The sequence below is a fragment of the Pagrus major genome, chromosome 16 (assembly GCF_040436345.1).
Source record: "Pagrus major chromosome 16, Pma_NU_1.0".
Lineage (NCBI taxonomy): Eukaryota > Metazoa > Chordata > Actinopteri > Spariformes > Sparidae > Pagrus > Pagrus major.
The window spans coordinates 4,588,443-4,608,232 of NC_133230.1; the positions used below are offsets into that span (position 1 = coordinate 4,588,443).

General features: G+C 40.2%; 1 protein-coding gene across 1 annotated transcript; it reads right to left on the reverse strand.

Annotated features, from left to right (window-relative positions):
* Nucleotide 1: 1 nt before the first annotated feature.
* Nucleotides 2–18,578, reverse strand: sfxn5a (sideroflexin 5a). Its single transcript, XM_073482954.1, has 14 exons — nucleotides 18,422–18,578; nucleotides 16,780–16,848; nucleotides 15,161–15,238; nucleotides 14,702–14,728; nucleotides 12,790–12,844; nucleotides 12,365–12,390; nucleotides 12,194–12,247; nucleotides 12,027–12,083; nucleotides 11,870–11,935; nucleotides 10,855–10,945; nucleotides 7,424–7,539; nucleotides 7,188–7,273; nucleotides 3,029–3,146; nucleotides 2–1,463 (listed from the first exon to the last, which is right to left on the reverse strand). Exons 1-14 carry the CDS (start codon nucleotides 18,467–18,469, stop codon nucleotides 1,386–1,388), a joined length of 969 nt encoding a protein of 322 aa, XP_073339055.1. The 5' UTR covers nucleotides 18,470–18,578; the 3' UTR covers nucleotides 2–1,385.
* Nucleotides 18,579–19,790: the final 1,212 nt, after the last annotated feature.

A 19,790-nucleotide genomic window follows, 5' to 3' on the forward strand; every position in this document is an offset into this window, starting at 1 on the left:
ATTGATCAAAATGTCTTTATTTTACTGTGATTAATACGTTTGTGTATACACAGTTTTTACTTACATAAAATGTAGTTTATAACAAGGGAATGCAATTAAACAGAGGTGGTTACAACTTTAAAGACTGAATCCCCAGGTAATGGGGGGAAAACTAACTAAATTCTGATAAACACAATTATGTTTATTCATTTTTTTACTTTTCCTTCCTTCTGGTGCAATTCTTCCATCTTACGCCCCTAAACGTCACAAGTTTTTACATATACATAATCATGTAGACAGGTCCCGCCGCTATCTTCATCCACTAATTTTTCCTCATGGTTACTGAAATTCTTCAGTTAAGAGTTTATTGCCCGTTAATTGTGAAAATGGAGATACACAGAAAAACACAAGAGCCCGGGCTAGATTATAAACCAGCTCGCCAGCCTAAACAGCAAGGACACGCACAAGGCCGGACTCTCACACTGACTTTTCAGTTCGGGCCGGCGGTCCTGTTGGGGGCTGCTCGGCCTGTCGTCCTGAAACCGGACATTTTTGGTCCCTGGCTGGTAGATCGGTGCATCTCTAATAAAAATGAGGTTGTGCAATACTTCCTTATAATATACCTTCACATGAACCAATCTAAAAGCTAAGCTAACATATAGGCTAGGGGCCTATATGTTAGCTTAGCAAGATTTTCAGCCTTGTGCATCTTTCTTTATGAGTTCATCTGGTTGCCAGTTCATTAAGTAATTGAGTAGATGTCAGTAATTTTTTTACAGTTATGGTTACAGACTCTCTCCACCTCCCCACACTTTTATTTTGAGGGTAATTCATTTGCCACAAAAGAGACGAAACACACAGTTAACAAAGTTAAAGATAGATCTCATTGGTAGCATTCATTTTTCAAATTTCTTTAGATATCGTGATAATATTGTTATCATGAATCTGTTTGGCCACGATAATCGTGCAGCGAAAATCTGATATCATGACAGCCCTGATACAGGCAGCAGTGCCCCTAGAAATACGTGTGCACGTCTCTGCTCACCAGGCTGTGAACCTCTCTTTGCTGAAGAAGCATGTTAGCTTGATCGAGCGTGCAAACTCTTCTATAAATCTGTTTGCGTGGCTCAGTTATTTTGCGTTACATCCTTGGTAAGAGTCCATGTTACAACAGCGATAAACCCCCCTGAGGTGTCATCATGTATATTTTCATATATCACAGTGTATAATCATGTGTTATTGCTTATTTAACAACCATTGTCTTGGCATAAACACTGTGTATTCTCACTGCCTCTCTCTCTGTAAACATATGCTAACTGCTCGCTGGATAACACGGCCTAATTTACCATAATTCACTCTCTGGCAGCTTCATCGACAAGCAGCAGGTCATGTCTTCAGGGGCTCACTCACAGGCCTTTATTGTATGTCACAATCTTACAGTCTGTGGCCGCGGCGATCTCCGGCTCCAGCTCGTTCACACTGATCTGTGGGAACGAAAAGGTCAGGAGGGAAAAATGTGAACACTTGGCACAAGCTGTCGGATATAACAATGTTTACACGCTGTATGTTTTTACGCTGTACATGCATCTTTATCATGAGCTGCTACTTAAAGATAAGAAGCAGTTTCATTTGTAACTAAATAATTCTTAAAAGCTTTAAATGTTCCGTATTTACTGCTAATGTGCAAAAAGAGCCAATTTGGCAGATTAAAGTCTAATTTGAGGTTCGCATCTCCTAATATTTGAACGAGAGACAGATGGCTGTTGGAGTCGGAGGCAGAATCCTAATCAGACGTCTTGGTAGGTGTGAAATGGGGAAGTGGGACAAATTGAGTAGGCGGGGGGTCCGGGGGAACAGGGCATTCAAGTTGCTTTTTGGGGAGTTCGTTTTTTTTTTTCATCTGCTATTCTTGCGAAAGTGTAAAAAGGACTTGTGAGAGAAAAACAGGCCCCTCCGCAGAACGGGAGGCGTCTTTTTCACAGGACTGTTGGCGGCACATATGTCTGAAGTTTTTTGCCATATGGCTGTCTGAGCTATTTCCAGTGGTAATTAAATCCTAAACATTTTAAAGCCAGAGCCGGTTGGCTTGTGTCAGCGAGTCATTTGGCAGAGAGAAGACAAAGAGAGAGATATGAGTGGAAAAACAAAAATCGGGCTGATTAATGAGTAGAATGACACATACGGAGGTAATAAGGCTAAAGTTAGATGTCAGCCCGCTAGCCTGGATGGCATCAGTGAATGAAGGCGGTAGTGGCTCCGGGCAGATCATAACAGAACAGGTTAAGTCTCAGAGGGCTACGCCTCATTAGGAGAGAGAGCCTCTGTGAAGCTCAATGGGGAACGGTAAAGAGGTCAGAAGACCGCGGTCATCAACATCAGTCACTGAGACTGAGTCATGGCAGACCTGAGCGAGGAAGATATCTAATACGGTCAGGGTGAGAGGGGTAACACTTTATATTAGGGGACACATATTAACCATTGACTAGTTGCTTATTAGTGCACATAATGACTCTTAATTAGTCATTATAAAGCGTGACCATATTTTACAACTACCAGGCCGTACAAGATCCGATATCGGTGTTTTTGGGGTTGTTTCTGGAGCATCATCATTAATGTTCTCCAGGACCGTCATCCTGACTGACAGATCTCGTTTTTGTAATGTCACAGCTTTGTGACTGAAGTAAAAAGACCAGGAAAGGGTATATTTCAACCCAGACCGTGTTTTTCTGAACATTACCAGGTTAATAATTATGATGTTCAAGTAAAAACACCAACAAGAGTTGCAAAACTGTGATAGCTGAGACTTGGTCAGCTGCGATGGAACAACATTAATTATGATTTTATAGCTTTTGCTCTGTGATTCTTAGTGACAGATTCTGAGTTACAAAGACTTAAGGCCTATACTTGGTTACTTATTATCAATGAGCATTAACCAGGAGGTTAATAAGGGAAAACTCTTAGTTAATGGCCTAGTGGTTGTAGAATATGGTCAACTAGTTAATGTTTAATATGTGTACCCTAATATCAAGTTGATTTCAGGATGACGTACCTGTGACATCTGTGGGAAGAGACTGATGGCGAGAGGCAGAGCCAGTCCGAAGGCGGCGAGGCAAACCAGACTGTGGACGGGCAGGACGAGCCTCCGATGTCTCTGCAGGAGAGGGAGCCTGGTGGGATGCAGACGAGACAGAAACCTGTCACTTTATTGACCTTACAGTTACTGCACAGGTTTTGTGGTGGTGTCACTCGGGATGTTTTTATTTGATTTGATTTAATTTGTTCTTTATAAACAAATAACATAGACATTTATGTTTTTTATTAATTTTTCATCAGACTTTTCATAAGACAAAAGGAAAAAGTTGGGATGTTTAATAACTGAGAAATGAACAATGATCGGTTGTTCACACACCATGTAGTGTGGGAACCTTGTAGCTTGAATTTAAAGATCAAATTCAAGGACTTTCAATGACTTTCCAGGCACAATCCCCTCAGATATAGGCATAGTTTGAGACACGGATCAAGGTTACAACGCTGACAATTAAAACTCTCACTGACCCATGTCTTTTTTCAAAAACTCTCAACCTTGAAATTAATATTAGCTGATATATCTGCCCAGATGATTAATCAAATCCATGAACTTCCTGCTTACAGTTCAATCCTACAAATGTTGTGCTAACTCAACTTAAATAACTCTTATGTATAATCCATGCTTAAAAATTGTGTTGCCATTAATTGTAAAAGCTGTATTTTCTCTCCAAACCAAACAGACTTTTTAAAGATCCATCTCCACAAATATATTTTCTCGTCTCAGCCCATGTTCCTCCTCCCTCGGCGCTGCCCTCTGTAGGATAATCCCCTCTTCAGTGTGTGGGACAGCGAACTCAGCAGGAGCTTGAGAAAGAGCCGCTCCAGCTCTCCTCCACCAGCGACGCCTCTCCCCCTAACGAGGAGAGCTACTGCCTAATGAGGGAGCTCATTAACACATATGGCTGCCATGGTTTAATTAGGCTACACACACACACATAATACACACATCCTAGAAGTGGATTACAAAGAGGAAAGTCAATGGGAGAAAAAGTTGCGAGGTATGTGCGATGTGAGTGATGAAGGAAGGTTTGGGCACACGTTTAAGTTTGAAAACCTCCAAATCAGCTGAAAAACTCCGAAATTAATGACACCATTTCATGCAGTACTGGCTCGCACTGAGTAAACTGGCTAGTGGCCATGTTCTGGTGGAGGTCTTACCAGGTTTAACTGTTTACATGAACCTGTGACACCGTGACTGAGCCTCCCTGTCGACCAATTAATAGAATATCCCTGCTGACTTGTGTTGTGTCAGATACTACTCTATGCCGCTGAATGACTCTGACAAGACATTTAATTTCTAGTGGTAGTATTAGCAGTAGGATTTACTTGTGGCAATGTATTTTCCTGACCGAAAAACATACAATCATACGGTGGCCCCGAGTGTCAAAACATAACATCATTTCACAAAACACATCGACATTTTGCAAAACACGACATTTCATAAAACACAACATTTCACAAAACACAACATTTCGCAAAACACAACAACATTAAACAAAACACAACATTTCCAAAAACACATTTAACAAAACACAACGACATTAAACAAAACACAACATTTAAAAAGTCCCGACATTTATGAAACTGTGTTATATGGTAGTAATAATATATAAACTCTTATGGAACAACCATATATAAACATTAACCGAAAAACATAATGTAATATTAAAAAAAATGTTTACATATTGAAGAAGTACATATATTTAACAATAGTACATTATCAAATATTTATTTCAACATATAAAGATTACATGTAACTTTTTACAATAACCATCATTAATGAATGGCCAATTAATCGTTTATTAACCTTTAGTCAATAGTTATTGCGCTGTTAACAATGAAATGCTTTAAAAACCATGTAATAACTAACTATTAAACAACGTTTATTTAACCATAAATTAACCATTTATTAATGATGGTTATTAAGTGCCACCTGATGACACTAACTTCAAACATAAGCCTGTGTGAACGCTTCATGCCAGTGTAATAGGTACTTAAAAGGTGAAAACATTGTCATAACACATTATAATTGATACCAATCAAGGAAAGCAACTAGAATGTCAGTTTTTAGATCTCTATATATGGAAACATATTTCACCTGGGGTTCACCTGGTGTGAATATATATTTGTATGAAGAAAACAAATAAATGCAATTGCAATAAAACGTCAAATATGAGTCTTTCTGACCATTTGTTTCACCTTTTGTTCAGCTCATTTCTATTCCTGCAGAGCCTGCTGTACTGTGTGTACAGGAGGCATGTGAGGGAGAATAATTAAAGTGTAAAGCAGGTTTCTAATTATTGCGCTAAACAAACACCTCATGAAGGAGGTGGGGGTGATTATGAACATACAATAAAAGTCAGGAGGCGTCTCTTTGTCAGCAGCTGAAGGAGAAGAAGAAGAAGAAGCTATTGTTTGAATGCTGTAGCTGTTGTTGAGATTCAGTCTTTATCAACAGTTAATATTTCAAGAGTTCTGCTACGCTGTTTTGCTGTGAAGCTCCAGAAATGTTTTGAGGACCACGAAACTTGGCATGGGGGTTAGGAGATAATGACTAAGTATTCATTTTTGCCTTCAACAACATACATTATTATATATATGAGAGCCTGAAACATTAACTGAAACAGGGATACTGTTTCTGAGATACACTTTCACAGCCCTTTGTTACATCACAGTAAGAACTTGGCTCCAAATCCGAAACTGAAGCGTAAGTGAAGCTGTCGGTGCAGGTAGATGTAGCTCAAGACGCAGAACAATAAATAACACGTTCTGAATACACTTACAGGTCTGTTACGTCTCGTAGCTGCTGAAGCACATGCAGGACAGAACCTGCTGTCAGGGACCTGACTCTACTCTCAGCAGTGTCATCCATCACCGAGGGGCCGCCCAGGAGCCCGTCTCTGTCCCCTTGTTTTCGCTCCATTGAGAGCCAGTGAAGGCGAGCTGACATGGAGCATAGCTGAGCCCTCCTCACCTGCAACCCACAGTCCCCCTCGCAGCCCTCTGCTCGCTCTCACAAGACACTCCCTCCCTCATTCAGTCATTCAGCTGCCAGGAATCCCAAACACACCTGGGCAGCCGGCCTCGCTGTCTGAGCCCGCCTGCTCGGAGCGGTCGGGACAAGTGCTGTCAAGGATTTACAAAGATGGCCGCATTCCTCGGCGCACCGCAGGCGCAGCCGGGGCCATCGATCACAGGACGTCCGTATAAACACGTTGCATCATTAAGACATCATTACAGTCATATCACACAACGCTGAATCTCTGTGGTGGAGACGGGTCAACGACTGTGAAAGCAGCTCCCAAAATGAAGACATCTGAGACTATGTGCATTCAAAAATATTAATCTTTGTGACGTTAATTCATTATGATGTGTCATTTAGTCAGGGGTCATGTGCATTTCTGAATTAATCCAACTTGTATTATAGCCAAACACTAAAGCCTCCATGGCTTTCATTACAGCGTTCATTTACATTTTTAATCAGGAAAATGCTCTTCTCCAACGATGATTTAACATTTAAAGGGTAAAACGCCTTTGCCCACATTAAGTGATGTATTTAATGTGTGCAGCAGCAGAGACAGCACTATCTGAAACAGGCACAGAAAGAAATTGGAAGGAAGAAAGGCTGAACGGACGAAGAAAAAGGGCACCACTGACAGAAACTTCTGCAGAAAATATACATTTTAAGGAAGACAAGTGTCTCCGTGCTGCGATGAAAAGCTTGATCGTTTATTAGCTACAGTCTAAACTGAGTGTCTCTAATTTTGGTTATTGATTAATTGTAAAACTCCACAGCGATGGCCATATCCTCAAAAAGTGACACTGAATCAGGAATAACAAGAATCTTAATGATTATTTCATAAGTCTGGTGAAGTAGAAGCAGCGCCGGCGTAGCCAAAGCCTGATATAGCTCCAATACTGTTAAAAATATACACACATGCGGGGAAGTGCCAGAGGTAGACAAGTCGCCAATACCGCGTGTTCGAATGTAAGCTGTCTTTTTACTTTTACCTTTATTTTCTAAATGTATCGTCTCTATGAGGAAGCAAAACAAGCTTATTAAGTTTGAGAAAACTGACCAATTCATCAAAGATAAAAAAAAAAATAATGTAGTCTCTTACTTTTCCAGTACAGCCATGATCATGGGGGGAAGCACCAGAATTGGCATTGGGAGGACCACTCTGGTCAGAGCTGTCTCTAAAAGTGCCTGAAGGAAAGAAAAATCAAACATTTTGTTTATGTTCACATTACTGGCAGTAAGCAGTGGATTGAATTCACTGCATCGATCAATAAAGCAACACAACTGCACCTGAAGAATTCACATCAGTTAAAAGGTTTTCCAAGCTGAGCGACATACATGCCTGGCAGCCACTTTGGATGTTCCCACCACGTTCCCGTTGTCATCGAGCACGCTGATGCCCTCCGACAGCTCCGAGTGTCTCATGAGCACCACGTTGCAGACGTTTGCGCTCGCTGCAGAGAGGTGAGAATGATTTTGTTAAAAATTAAAGTGTCTCACCTTTAAGAATCTGACTTTTTTATTTATTATTTCATAAATTATTTTTGCACTCTCCAAGCTTAAGATCAGGCAGCCTGTATGGAGCCATTGGAGCAGGAATGGGTTCGGTTCCTTGCTCAAGGGTACTGTGGTAGATGCTGTAAGGATGAGGGATTACTGAATGGCTGACTGAGCTGTCAGACAGACTGAACTGGAGTTTTATTATAAAATGGAGGGGACTCAGGTAATCTTTTACTAGAGAATGGTTTGAGATTTCAAGTTTAGCATTTTCTGTGTTAATCTAATACTTATCAAAGATCATGACAAAATGTTCTGGTGCAGGACAAACTGTCTCTCACTTGCTGTCCACATGCATGTCCTCTCCTCAAGATGAACTCTAATAACTTTGGTGACCCCTCTTCTTCTAATTTCGCACTTCAGGTCAAAATTTTCTGCTGGTTTATGACCAAATACCTGCGCAACTAATAGGTTTAGTGGTAATTAGCAAACGATAGTCTGCTGTTTCTAGTTACAAAAGGATCTTATTATTTAACAGAGAGGTTTTTCTCTGTATAAGTGTCTCCATACAGTTGTCAGACACTTACAATAACAACCTTTGACAGTCGGAGTTGCCCCGAAGGATTACGTTGCGGCTATTGCAGCTGTGTCACAGCTCTATATTAAGGTCCTTGTAATATGTGTTAAATAGCTAATGAGGACCTTATGAGTCCCTTTAAGATGCTTATTGAAATTAATAAGATTACATAAGCATGATACACAGATTTATTGTTAGATTATAAGACATTTATAGCCTATAATAAACAAATATGGAGCACCATGCCTCCGTGTGTGTGTGTCAGAGACGGACACCGTAACCAAGGTGACAGATGGGTCGACAAACAGCAGTGTTGTTACCCTGTGATTTATTCACGAGAGCCAAAATGAACACAAATGTATGTTAATGTAGACAGACCTTTCTCCTTGACTCTAATAGGAATAAGAAAAACTCATTTTAGAGAGTTTAGTGGTGTCGCCGCGAGCCTTTTTAATTTAAGACAACAGCGTTCAGAGTTATCTGCGCCAAGAGCTGCAGGGCTGACAGGTCGCTTTGTGAGGGGGAATTCAATTGACTGAGCAAATAGATCTTTTTACCTACAAGGGATTTTTTTTTTTTTTTTTTTTATCCAGACCAATTAACAAGAGGGACAGATAGTGGCAGGGAATAACAAAATACTACGGCAAACGGATCAAATTTTCCAAAAAAACTGCAATTATAGATTCAATTTCATAATTACTTTGATGCATTTATTAACTTAATTATAAATCTGCGAGGCTAAATGCTGAAATATTTGGCTGTAATGTGCAATTATTTGAAATAATTACATTCATGTACATTCTAATTGTCATCTAATAACTAGTGGCACACTCGCGGAAATGCATCCCAGAACTTTTCCACGTAATTACTTCCTAAATATCACAAATAGAGACAAATATTTTCAAAACACAACAAATTAATTATCCAGTACATTTCTGGCGGCGCGTTCTTTCCCCCTCCAGTTAAAGTCTTCACAATCTAATTGAATGACAGGCCGCCGCTTGATTAGGTTATTACAAATAAATCTAGCCTTAAGTAAGCAAACAAAATCAAGCGGGTGAAAATTCAAACAGCACTTTGCTTTTCGCCTGCTTCAATTAGACATTTTAATTACCTTTTATATGGGCCAAGCAAAACAACAACAGCAACCACAATGAACAAACAGAAATCAGGTAAATGAGGCCTTGACATAGACGCCACTTTGGGGGTAATTATCCAATTTGTTTGCGGCAGCAGAGTTCTAACGAGCAGCCAATTACCAGGCAAAGGCTGCGCTGTAGAAACCTGTTGATTTAATTGAAAGAACCGCCATGGTGAGAGAGGGGGGGGCAGGCAAACAATTTAATTATGAGCCAGCAGCCCGGGGCATTCTGGGACACGGGTCTATACCCCTGGGTGCGACTGTGTGTTTTGTGGGAGAGTGGCATGAAAATCAGCTTTGTGGCTCCACACACGTCTGACAAAGAGAGCTCACAACACGTCTGTGACCCTGCAGAGGGAAACGGACTGAGTGACACAAATCGGCTCAGCTGTGGCTTGGCTCGCATACAGAGATTTCTAATGATCACAGAGCGGCTCCAAAGGGTAGACGCCATATTGACAGATACTGAGGATAACAATGACTTTATATATACTGTATGTGGAGATTTATATTAGCTGTTTATTTTTTTTATTGTGTGCATCATGAAAATAGAACAAGCAGCGAGGAAAACAACATTTGTTTTCTGGCTCCTTGTCATTTTCTTTAAATAACACGTATCACACCTCGGCCCACGTGTGGACAAACCGGATGCATGAACTGAGATCATTACTGGGATCATTATTATCGGTCCCCAGAGGATTAAACTTGACCCTGACTTTTGACCCTAGTTCATGATAAAATACCTCAAAAACCAATGACCCAAATACTCATCATGTTGATGTAGTACAATATTAAAGTACTGCATAGACAGCATGCTAAACATGAGCATGTTTCACTAATTAACTCCACTTATTGTTAGCATGCAAACAAGCAAACGCCACATGATAAAATGTCCAGTGTGTAGGATTAAGGAGGATCTTCTGGAGTTCATAAGTATGTTTTCATCAGCATATCACCTGAAAAAAAGAGTTGCTGGGATTTCGTTAGCTCAGAATGAGTCTTTGATACCTACAGAGGGAGTTTGTCCTCCACAGAGTCAGCCATGTTTGTACAGTAGCCCAGAGCGGACAAACCAAACACACAATATTTCTAACGGCTAAATTTGACATACTAACTGTCGTTACACTTGCAAACTAACTATACATATTGAGACCAGGGATGCTTTAAAGCAATTTCTTTAATCGATAGTCAGCTGCCTAAACAATTAATAGTCCATTTGTCATTAATAGGACTGATATATGAAATATGTTTTTCCATTAGAAATCTGTTTTAACGAGGAGGTCATGAGTTAAAAGGCCCTTTACCTTACCAACATTCGTGAAATGATCTCCATATCTTTTCTTTGTACATCTTTAATTAACCAAAATGTAAATGAAAAACAAAATAGACGGCTTCAATTTCTACTAATTTCTCCCTCCATAGAGGTTTATTTAAAGTCTGGAGAAGTTATTCATCCTAAACCAAAACTAAATTGTTTAAACTAATTTGGTTTAAAAGGGCGTTTTAGTAAAGACCTGGACCTAATCCCTGCTCCTCTGAGCTTTCTGAACTCACCCACTGCTGGGAAGGGGATGAACCTCTGCACCAAAAGCCTGGTAGTTGGGCTGAAGCGGCTGGCTTTACGGATTAACACGTTCAACCCGACCTGAAGGGAAAACCACATGCGCATGATACAGACAATCAACCACTGATGATTATTTTGAATTAATGCTTGAATGAATATGTTTTTGGGAGCAGCAAACCTTTAAGTGTCAGAAATGCTATGATCGGGAGGAAAGTGACACACGTTCCTAAATACTGGATTGTATTTTAACACACTAGAAGCTGTAGTCAAAAGGCTACGTGCTCTCAGATAACACACCACCCCGCAACTTCGGCCTCCGGCTGTCCCCCAGCCCGGCGGGGGGTCGTCACCAGAGCGGACGTCTAATTGGAGAGCTCCTGCCCCCCTCCTTACCCGTCGTTCCGCCCTCCAGGCACCCCGCGAGTTTTTTCTGTGCTCGCTGCCGTCACCGAGCCTGAGGGCAGCAGCCGGATGAGCGCCCAGTGGGACCAGTAATTGGCTCGGTTTGAGCCCTGTTGTCCACACTGTGTCAGGCAGGTGTGTGAACGTGTATTACAGCCTTTTGACATTTGAGGTCTTTGATGACATAAAGGTAAAAAGAAAGGTTTAACTGATAAGAGTATTGTGACAATTTATGCTGATATTCCCCTTCTTTTGAATTTGGCCTTTTTTCTGTCAAAACAATTGAAAGTATTTGGTGTTTTGGCTTAAAAATGTCTTCCTGTCAGGGCGGAAAAGCATCTCAAACCACAGTTAAACCTTTAAGCTATGCATGGAAGCCCAGATTAACAATATTTGTATTAGATTATACCACAACTCAACAAACAAGTCAAAGCAAACACATCACGACTGCAGGTTTTACAGACTTTTTATATACTGTAGGTAGTAACCTATACCAAAGTCCAACACTGTGCTGGTTTATTGGTTTATCCTCGGTTTAAGTGACTCATCTAGTGCTGTGTGATGACATCAAGCCATCGGAGTCACGGGGTTTGTTCAACTCACAGCGATGGAGACTGCGCTGGTCACCGCTCCGAGGTATCCCTGCACGAATTTGGAAGCTGGAGCCGGCTAAAGTGGCAGAATCAGAGACATTACCACATGAAAATACTTTACTACTGTTAACGTACACTATAAATGGTGACCGGGTGGATTTACTGACCTTGGAGGCGTTGCGGTTGCAGTAGTTAACACAGGCGTTGTGACTCTGGTTTAACCACTGTAGAAGGAGAGATGTGTTAGTAGATCTGCAGATACACTTGCTGTATGAAATGTTGATTAATGCATGTTGTCTTTATAAATTAATTACCTAACTAAATGGGTATTTACCTGCCAGAAGATGGTTGACACCAACGTTTGATTTGGGAGAAGGAGGCCAACAACCTGCACAAAGAGAACGACCCTTTAAAAAACAACACTTTAACAACATACGAGAGGTTCAAATTTAATCTAAAACAATATGATATAGGTGAGTATGTAGATGCAGTACTGAAATCTTACCACTGGTGTGCCAAACGGGATAAAACCTGTTAAAGACAGTCAGTATTATCGCTGTTTTAACTCATTATTGTTTGATTTTAGGTTACTTTGCAGCCAGAATTAAAGTGTCGCAAATACATAATGTTGGTCAGATTATTATTATATATTAAATATCTGGTGTCTCTTTCTTTCTCCTCCCTCTTTCATTCTGAGACTGGACCAGACTACTTGTGTTTGCTTCTTCAGAGGCCTCGAGAACTTCTCGATCACCGTGGGAGAGAGGTTTTAATCAGCGCCCAGCTGAGTGTGACCTTTTTCCAGACAACCTGAAGAGCCCCGTTGAGCCGTGACAGTTCCCAGGATGAACGACGCCTCCATGTTGGACCACATAACAAGCCCCCTAGATCCCCGCTTCCCCCCGAGGCTTCCACACCAAGCTACTGTACCTGACATCCGAAAGGGCATGAGGATCTTCTCCCCCGTGTCCGGGTGGATGATGGCCTGTAATAAGAGCGTAATGATGAGAATCAGACGATAATGAGAGCTGAATGATTCAGTTAGTTCAGGTCAAGGGAAAGTTTCGCACTGGGGGTAAAAAAGGGAAGGAAAGTTTAAAGCGTAACTAGAAACGATTGAATATCAAACACACAAAGTGAAACTACTAAACAACACGGCGTCAGATAAACACTGAGAGGACAGACGGAAGTGGATTGGAGCAACAAACACTGTAACGGTTGTTGGTCCCTGTGTGTAAACTTTCATCTCGTCTCGTACGTACGCACCAAAGACAAACGACAGAGCTCTGTCAGAGCAGTATCCTCTCTGCTGTAAGATAAGACTGATGGAAATCTATTTTCCTCTTTTGCTTCAGTGGTGAGGAGATCTGCTGATTGGAGAGGAACGGAAGGAATCTCGCTCCCTCCTGGTGTTCGTGAAGCCAATCTTGAACTTGTGAAGGATGAGGGCACTGTCATGTCTATAAAGAGGTTAAAGCCTATACCTTGTCCTTAGTCTTAGTCCTATAGAGTCCAGTTCTGCTTGGTAAGATTTCTCCGACTGTATACACACAACAAACTTAACCCATCTGCACTTCTTTGTATTCAGCGACGTGTTTATATACTTTAATAAATGGTCCAACACAACCCAGACCGATACTGAGTGTGGTTTGAATGGGCAGCTTCAAATCCCAGTGCATCCTGGGAATGACTTCGGTGTTTTCACATCAGAGCTGAGACACATAAGTTGATTAATTACCAACTATTTTGATAATCAATTCATCGTTTCAGTCACATTTTCAAGCAAAAATGTCAAACATTTGCTGGTTCCAGCTATTTAAATGTGAGGATTCGCTGTTCTTCTTTGCCACATATGGCAGTTATTGAGGAGTTTTTGTGTTTTGGACTGTTTTTGACTAAAAGATAAATCAATTAATAGTGAAAATGATCAGCAGATTAATTGCTCATGAAAATTATCATGAGATACAGCTAGGGCTGTCATAATATCAATATCAGATTTTCATTTATCAACAACATTAATGTAATATCTACAGACATTTTACAAAAGAGAGTTGCATTTTTTGTGTGTTTTCTCTTTTTTTGCTAAATAAATTACCTTCATAATACATGTATAATGAGGCGGAGAGAGAATCTGTGACCAAAACTGTCACTAAAAACTACTTAATTAGTGAAAAGGCAAGCAGATGAACTTCTAAACAAAAGATTGAAAACATTCATTTTTAGGACTCGAATGTGATTACCCAGGATCCATTTCAGTGCGGGGTTGTGAATGAACAAAACACTGACATTTGGTGACTTTTTTTCAAATGTAAAAACGTATTTTGAAAAAAGAAAAAGGGGCGAGGGTCGAGTTATTATGTGCGTTTTGAACATGCTGTTGATCAATTTAAGAAAAACTATTAAAAAGAGCACAGAACTGACAACTAATTCATTAAATAATGTATTAATTAAAATAATTAGATTTTTACAAAGCTGGTGTTTATGACTCGTCCAAATAAAACTTAAAGTAAAGCTGTTTCCAAATGCCTGTTAATAGTTCTCTGTTGGTTTGACCGGCTGCACCTGCAGTTCAGTGACTGTCAGACGTCTTCTGAAGCTGCTAATTAGCTCCCGAGTTTGTTTTTATTCTTTTCATTTGCCTGCTTCACTGTCTTAAACGTTAAATGTTGCGTTCTACTCTTTCCTCCGCTCTCTCGGATGTTTGCTGTGTCAACAGGTGAGGTGTCGAGCTGTAGTGTGAAGAACCGACTTGTTTGCCAACTCGTGACACCGTGCCACAACAACCAGAGATGGCGAAGATAGTGATCGGAGAGTGGTGAAGAGAGAGAGAGAAACATCTTACCTGCTTTATTTTTTGAGCTTGCCAAAGCTGTAAAGACAAACAACAAACAGAGAAGAACGTCTCATGTAACCACTTTAATCGTAAGTAATGTAGAAACATGATCCTACGTTATTTATTGGTTTATCAGACAGGGACAGTGAAATTATAAACAGCTCTGCTTCTGTCCATTCTGTCAGTTAAATACATAAAATGTAAAAAACAAAAATGGAGCATTTAAACATCTATCGAGGAGATATTTGGCTATTTTTACATGCATCTCCGGGGCTACATCCTCGCTCGAAATACTCCACAAACACCTGTTTCCTTCACCCTTCCTGAGGACCAATCAACACACCTGAACGGTGTTGCTTCTCAAAAACCAACACTCGGAGAACAAAACAAAGAGTTGGACAATTTACGGCACTCGTCAACACAAAACACCTCTCTCTGTCACCACAAAGTGTCACTTGCTGAGTCTACCTGTGCGTCCGTCACTCCTGGAGGCAGAGTTCCCTGTTTGAAACGGTGCAGCAGCTCCACGCTCTCCTGCAGACGTTTCTGATTGGACAAAAAACAGATAAAAAAGTCAGAAAGATGTAAAGTAAGGTCAGGACACTCTTCCCTGAGGAGTCTTAGTCAGCTTAGAGATGTTTTTTCTCTTCCGCTATGTGGCTCAATGTGCGATAATTGTGTTTCACTAAAACTTTCATGCTGATTTTCAGTTGACAAATGAGTTTCCTAAAAGGTAATGAGAGCAGCTTTCTGGGGTGTGATCATTGTCTAATGCTGAGCAAAATACAACGATGTGCTCCAATTTGTTCTAATGAGCTGCCATCTGTGTGTGCATGTGTGTGCATGTGTGTGTGTGTGTTCCATTTTCTCCGAGCTGGAGTCAGGTGTGTACTTTTGCCGTTGTGTGTGCATGTGATCGTACGCAAAAATCACAGCCGTCCCAGTTCCACTCTCATCATTAGGGGCAAGTCGAGGCTACGCCTGGCTCAGCAGGATGCAAGGTGTGTGTGTTTCTGTGTGTGTGTGTGTGTGTGTGTGTGTGTGTGTGTGTGTGTGTGTGTGTGTGTGTGTGTGTGTGTGTGTGTGTGTGTGTGTGTGTGTGTCCTCCCCTCACAGCTGCCCCACACGTCCACACCTCATCACATCCCAGGAGCTACTGCCGCTATTACTGTCACCAAAGAGCCCGCTAACAGCTTCATTACCCAGAGCAGCAGAGCTCTGATGAGTCCATGAACAGAATTACCACAACATGACCGAGTCATGAAGTGTTAGGACGGGCGGACCGGCCCGGTGTTTAGAGAGAAATGGTTCTGTGACCTGATACGGTCAGAGATTTGTTCCCTGCAAAGCCCTAAAGTGAAAATACCAAATTCAATGCGTTTTATGTTTTCTTCCTTTGTTTCTTTCTTCTTTATTAGAAGCTGTTTAATGTGACATTATTGTGCTGTTTTGACCTCAAAAGACTTTAAATTAAATATATAAAATCATAATCATCAGACATAATTAAATCTTGGTTAACAGCGTCTGTCACTGGGAACTGTTTTAGCTACACAGATTAAAAGATGGTTCAGTTTAGTTCTTATCGAACCCGATCAGGACTCGGAAAAATATTGCTTTATATAATTATGCTTTCGCCCCTGTCCCTTTATTTGTCTTTAAAATTAAATAAATAGGTAAATTTCAAACCTTTCCTTATTTTCTCAGGGAATATTTCATGAATCTTGATGAAATACATCTAAATCTGCCATTCTAGTTGTGATATGGGATTATATGTGCTATATATTATATATACTGTTGTCTTTTCCTGGTTTGAAATGCTGCATTACAGCAAAGTGACGCCATAATCCAAACTTATCAGACTGTTCTACTTCGTCTTCACCTGCTCAGTCATTAAATCCACATAACTGATCATTATTCATCAAAAGTCTGATTGTGTTAATGTTTTATGAGGTAATTTTGAGGAGATTTAAATATTTCGAGAGTTAGATTGTATCACATACGGCCTAAAAATGACTGCAATACTATTTTAAGGCCACCTTGCCCAGCCTTAGACCAAAGGCACGCAATAATTCATGATGTTTGTGTACCTCTGTCACAAAGAGTGTGCTGGGGTCGATCACATCCAGGAAGTGCCTGAACCGACCCAAAAACGTGCTCTGAGAAGAGAAGAAGAAGAAGAAGAAGAAATCAAATACAGGCAGTCAAATCTGGATTGTGGACTGTTTCTTTATGCAGAGAGAGGCAGAGAGAAGACTCCAGCTGTCACCCAGTAAACAGCGATATAACAGCCTGCCAGCTGTTTCAACACGCCAGGTGGAGTCTCCTCATTAATACTCCCTTACAAACTGTTTCCTATCTGCATCTTTTAGGGACCCGGATCCACTCACACCATCCGCAATTACTCTCTGTAATGACTGTGCCAGAAATACCTTTTTTCGATCATTTATTCATAACCGAGCAGAAGGAATCATTTCGGAGACGCGGCGACACACCACGCAGCCCTGAGAGCCACCCATCCCTCCCTAACTTCACTTTAATTACACTAGCTGCTAATTTGGATGAAAAATCTGGTATGTGACTCACTGCTGCGCCTTGTGACTTCCTGAACATATGGATGTCTGGTGAAAACACGGCGCAGGGGAATAGTTTTTTTTTAAAAATCTGTTAGATTCAATTATTCATCAGTGTCAGTCCAACTTGACCAGTGTGAGCCGACACTGGAAGAGAGGGGGACGCATCTCACCTGCACTTCAAGGCTTACATCACTGGTGTTGCATCTGTGACCTGTTTTTGACCCAATCTCACCACTGGAAATATATTTTTACTCCGTTTTTGGTCACAAAACCTTCATATTTAGATATAATACACTTACACAAAGTAATAGCGATGATAAATATCCGAAATTCAAGCATCTAACAGTATTGTAATGTAACATTATTTATTATTAAAGATTGGAGACGATGGAGAGTGACAAGGGAAAGATTTAGAGTACAAAGAGTGGCTGTTCTTGCCAGTGGCAGAATGTAACTAAGTACATTTACTCAAGTAAGTAAAGTCAAATGGTTAACAAAGGTATTTGTACTTTACTTGTGTATTTGTCCTTTAATGCAACAATACATCTCTACTCCACTACACCTCTCGGGCTGCTGTTGCTCAGGGGTAGAGTCAGTGTCTTGTTATTGGAAGGTTGCTGGTTCAATTCCCCTGGTCTGCATGTCAAAGTGTCCTTGGGTAAGATACTGAACCCCAACACTAAAAAACCATCAGTTTATGAATGTATGTATGTATGTATGTATTACTGTAAGCTGCTTTGGAAAAAAGCATCTGCTAAATTCCCAAAAATGTAAAGTCTCTCAGGCATAATGGTCATTTTTTACGCCACTGCATTTTAATACCAGTTACTTTTCAGATTACAACTTTCTTTTATGCTTATTGAATGTTTAAGTTAAACTGTATAGAGAAAATTCCCCCTCCCCTACTGGATTACTTCCAAAAGTAGGTCACATGACACCACTTGTAAACACACTGATGTTGACACACTGACATGGTGACTGGAAAGTTAAAAGTCAGAGAGACAATATAACTCCAAGAATAAGCTGCAGCTATCCCCTCCACTAAGACTTTACATGTCTTATGTGAAAATATGAGCTTCCACAGGTCACATGTAACAGCTGTCTGCTGCACATATGGAGTAAACTTCCTGTTGTAGACTTTAAAAAATAAAAGTACCTGGTCGAAACGAGACCTGCCATGCTGGAATGTGGGATATCCAGACATGCTGCTGCTGCTGCTGCTGCTGCTGCAGACTCACACACACTTCTTGTAACCGAAAATAAAAACTGTGTTCAGCAACACCGCATGGAGCTGCAGCTGCAAGAGCTGTCTGCGTGGGTCAGCTGGCAGGCAGGGTGCATGCAGGGTAATGTAGTTTATTCCTGCTCTGCTCGGTTGAACCTCTGGAAAGCTGACTACACTTCCCAGGAGAGCATGAGATGTTTTCACTGCTGTAAGAAGGAAGTTAAGGAGGAAAAGTGTTATGTTGTATAAGTTTGGAGCACGACAGATTAAAAAAAGAGACATTTGAAGTTATAGTGTTGTTTGTGGGAGCAGTGGAGGAGGATGTTTGAGTTTGAAGAATGAGTTTAAAGAGTATAACATAGCCCCCTGGTGGTGGTTTAGGATTAAAGTCAGGAGGAGGAAAATGTGCATGGGGTTGGACAAAATAACACGAACACCCTCACATACATTAAAACACAAATTACATACATTAAATACAGCAATGGTAGAAAGTAACTGAGTATATTTAAGTTCATCTACTCAATTTTGAGGTAGTCGACTTTACTTGAGTATTTCCTCTTTCTGCTACTTTATACCTCCACTCCACTTCCTTTATCTGACTACAGTTACTTTGCAGATTTAGTTTAAATAATGCAAAATATAATTCATAAATAAATGATGATGTGGTGACTGTAACTAATCTCCATATGACAAGATAATTCCCTTTACTCATGGATTATTGTTCTTTTTTGTTTTGTTGCTTCATTTGTAAAGTGTGTTTGAGTATCTAGAAAAGCATTATAATTATTATTATGTAATATTATCAGTCATGGAATGTAACTAAATACATTTACTCAAGTAAAGTAAGTACATTTGGTGGTTCTTGTACTTTTATTTATACTTCTACTCCACTGGAGGCGAACATTGAGCTTTTTACTCCACTACATTTATTTAATTACTTTAGTTACTAGTTACTTTGCAGATTTAGTTTAATAATGAAAAAAATATATAATCAGTAAATAAATTATGATGTAAAATGATCAGTGATGGAATGTAACTAAGTACATTTACTCAAGTTAAGTCAAATTTGAGGTACCAGTAATCGATTGACCGACAGTATACAGTAAAAACATACATGTGAATATATACATAATTTACTTTTACTTATACTTTTGATACTTCAGTACACTAAATATCAGATACTTAGATACTTTTATTGAAGTACTATTTGTATGGGTGACTTTCACTTTTACCAAAGTAATAATTTTAACACAATATCTTATGAAACAAGCACTTAATATTATGGATTTAGATAAAACTT